General features: G+C 45.2%; 1 protein-coding gene across 1 annotated transcript; it reads left to right on the forward strand.

The window, feature by feature from the left end:
• The first annotated feature begins 3,062 nt into the window (after window positions 1–3,062).
• Window positions 3,063–3,545, forward strand: LOC140225855 (uncharacterized). Its single transcript, XM_072305815.1, has one exon. It carries the CDS (start codon window positions 3,063–3,065, stop codon window positions 3,543–3,545), a length of 483 nt encoding a protein of 160 aa, XP_072161916.1.
• The last annotated feature ends 306 nt before the right edge of the window (window positions 3,546–3,851 follow it).

The following is a 3,851-nucleotide window of genomic DNA, read 5'->3' on the forward strand; positions in this document are numbered from 1 at the left end:
CTACATAGAACGGCATGACAGAGTGTGCACCCATCTCCATCATAACCTGTGCAAAGAGTACAATATAGCAGTCGAAACAAACTGGTACGAGCACAAGCCAAAAGCTATCACAGCAACGGATGATGGACAAACAACTATCATATGGAATGTCCCTGTCAGAACTGATAGGACGGTTCCGAACAACAGGCCTGACATCATACTGCGAAAAAGGGGGCAAACTTGCTTGCTTATCGACGTGTCAATCCCAGCGGATAGGAACATATCATTGAAGGAAGCCGAAAAAAGACTCAAGTATAAAGACTTAGAAATCGAGATAAGTAGAATGTGGAAAACGGACACGAAAGTCATACCCTTCGTAATCGGCGCGACGGGAGCAGTCTCGAAAGAATGGAAGAAATTTAAGGAAGAAATCCCTGGGAAGCACTCTCTTGTCACAGCTCAGAAAGCAGCAATCCTCGGAACTGCTAGGATACTGAGGAAAGTCTTAAGTTGAAAACCTTAACCAAAGAATCCATACTCATTTGTTCCCCCACAACCTAAACCCCTACCCCACCATCATCGACGAGAAGCAACCTCTGGGTGGGCGTCTTAAGACACAGTTCTCACCCCGGTTACTGCAAACCTTATCGTCGGCTGTAAATTGGCCATTCATAGCCAAGTTAACACCGGCCTCAACCCACTCTACTCTCTCTACCAATGAGCATTGTTTGCTCACGTGAAGAGAGCCCAACTACCCAGCAAAGCTGGAGATAACTTCGCATATAAATAATAATAATAATGATAATGATAATGATAATGATAATGATAAAGATAATGATAATGATAATGATAATGATAATGATATCCCTCATGGGCAGTATTAATTGCTGTACGGGAGGCCCTTTGTTCAGAGGGGCTGGCGACCCCGAGGTGCCAGAGCAAGCAGCTGGGACATACTCGTGGCCAACGTAATCCCGTGGCGTCCGAGGAAGTAAGTTTGGGTGTGTCCCAGGCCGAAGTCCAGCTGCGAAACCTGGAGAGCGGGTTTGCTCCCCGCTTTCCAGTGAGATCTTCAAATTGCAAAAGGTAATAAAGGAAGAGCCTCGGTCACGTCACGCGTTGGGGAGCGTGACGCGTTGAACAGTCCCCACACTGAAAGCGAAGATGGTCGAGGATCGCCTCAGTGCTCGGCACGACGACCAACCCCCAACTCTACTCCTGCTGCAAGTGTTTCGTCGGTTAGTCAGCCGTCGACCACTAAAGCAGGGAAACCTAGACAACGCATGGCTTGGACACCTGCTATGAACCATCATGTCATGCGATGTTATTATTTCTACGTTACTACGTTCCTTCAATTGGAAGGCTCCCGGTCCTGACCGAATTCAGAACTTCTGGCTGAAAAAGCTAACATGTGTACATGCTCACTTAGCTAAGTCCATCCAGGATGTTGTCACCCATCCAAATAAGATGCCAAAGTTCTTGACGGAAGGGGTCACGTATGCTAAGTACAAGGACGGGGATCCTAAGGATCCCTCGAACTACCGACCCATTACTTGCCTCTCCACTCTTTATAAGGTCATTACTTCAATCATTTGCCAGCATATTGATAGGCACGTTCGGAGGTGGGGAGTCATGAGTGAAGAGCAAAAAGGGTGTCGTAAGGGAAGCCTCGGTTGCAAGGAACAGCTTACTATTGACTCGGTTGTCCTGAAGCAAGCGGAGAAGGAACACCGAAATCTACATGTAGGGTACATTGATTATAAAAAGGCATTCGATTCAATTCCTCATAGTTGGCTGCTTCGTGTCCTGAACATCTACAAGGTCCACCCGGTAATTGTGAAGTTTTTGGAGGGTGTAATGACCACTTGGCGCACGCGAGTAGTCGTCAGTGGCTCTAGTAGTCCTACAGTAACGGGCGTAATTTTGATCAAGCGTGGAATTTTCCAAGGGGACGGCCTTGGGCCCTATGGTTCTGTCTGGGGCTTAACCCGCTTTCGAATCGTGTTAGTAGAGAAAATCTGGGGTTTTCCTTGCGTCTTGGTGGGGAGGAGATCCACAAGGTCAGTCACTTACTGTATATGGATGACATTAAGATCTATGCCTCTAAGAAAGACCATCTTAGGCAGCTCCTTGGTATCGTGGAAGGAGTAAGTGAGGATATTTGTATGGAATTCGGAGTACAAAAGTGTAAAACGCTTCATGTTGAGAGAGGCATCATTATTGAGGAGGAAGGCATTGTTACCAACTCTGGAAATGTTATTGGAACGCTTTCCGCTGATGAACTTTATAAGTATTTAGGTATGCTGCAAAACCTAGGCATCAAGAAGGATAAAGTTAAAGAACGCCTCACCGCCTTATTTGTCAGTCGTCTCAAAGCGGTGCTAAATACCTCACTAAATTCCAAGAACATGACCAAAGCAATTAACACTTACGTTGTAGCCGCCCTTTCCTACTCGTTTGGTATTGTCCCTTGGTCAGACACTGAATTGGAAGGTCTGAACAGGACCATATAACGTCCTTAACCAAGTTGGGCAAGCATCATCCAAAAGCTGCAATTGAGCGGGTTAACATCCCCAGAAGAGAGGGTGGAAGAGGTATCCTTGACTTGCGAGAGGCATGTCATGGTCAGATTTGCATGCTCCGAAATCACTTTCTAAGTAGGGAGGATAGTACTTTGCATGTTGCAATATGCCGCGTTGATAAGTCTTACACGCCCCTCCGAATAGCTGCGCATAACCCTGAAGAGCAGCAGGCGTTTGATTTGTTACCGAGAAAGCTGGAGGAACTGGGTAGGTAAACCGCTACATGGCCGCCACGTCAACCTGGTGCAGCAAGAGCATGTGAATCAGGCTAAGTCATATCTATGGCTCACGAAGGGACAGCTTTACCCAGAGACGGAGGGGTTCGCAATTGCTATCCAGGATCAGGTAATTGGTACGAGGAACTATAGGAAGTATATCACGAAGGAAAACACAGGTAGCGACAAGTGTAGAAGATGTAATGCGGCCCCTGAAACAATAGATCATATCACTTCTGCCTGTGCTCAGCTTGCGGCGAAGGAATATACGGAGCGTCATGACACCATGGGAAAAATAGTGTATCAAGCCTTGGCAAGTAATTGCGATCTGTTGGAGAATCCGGAACCTTACTATCGGTATAATCCGCCACCTGTACTTGAGAATCAGCGATATCGCCTGTATTGGAACAACCCAGTCCTAACTGATAGGATGGTTATAGCTAATAGACCTGACGTCATCTTGATAGATAAACAGACGCGTGTTGTGCAGCTCTTGGATTTTAGCATCCCTAACGGACACAATTTGTTGTCGAAGTATGAGGAAAAGATATCAAAATATATGCCTCTCTCTGTGGAAATTAAGAGAATTTGGGCCATGGACATTGTCTATATTAGGCCTATTATCATGTCCGTCACAGGAGTCGTACCGGAGAGCCTAATTAAACACCTAAAAGAGCTGAAACTCCCGGATCACCTTCTCCACACCATGCAGAAGTCAGTTATTCTCAGCACCTGCAATATAGTTCGGAGTTTCCTTAACATGGAATAGTCCCCTCTCTTTCATCTCTCTAATTTCTTTTTTGGTTTTTAGTTTTCTATTCTTGAAAATCTTAATTGTTAGGGCATAAACAGGACCCAAGACTCTAGTCTTTGACTCGTCTTGGGCTCTTAATACCAGGAAAAATCCTGTGAGGAAAAAAAAAAAAAAAAAAAAAAAAATAATATGTTTATTTCACTTCAGATTACATATTGTGAACGTTACGTTCACGTATTTTCTAGTGAAGGTGTTTAGTGTCAGATGGAATCCTGGCTTATTACTGCTTCAGATAATTCTTGCAACTCTAATCAACATTTT

Source organism: Bemisia tabaci, unplaced genomic scaffold (assembly GCF_918797505.1).
Source record: "Bemisia tabaci unplaced genomic scaffold, PGI_BMITA_v3".
In the NCBI taxonomy this organism is placed as follows: domain Eukaryota; kingdom Metazoa; phylum Arthropoda; class Insecta; order Hemiptera; family Aleyrodidae; genus Bemisia; species Bemisia tabaci.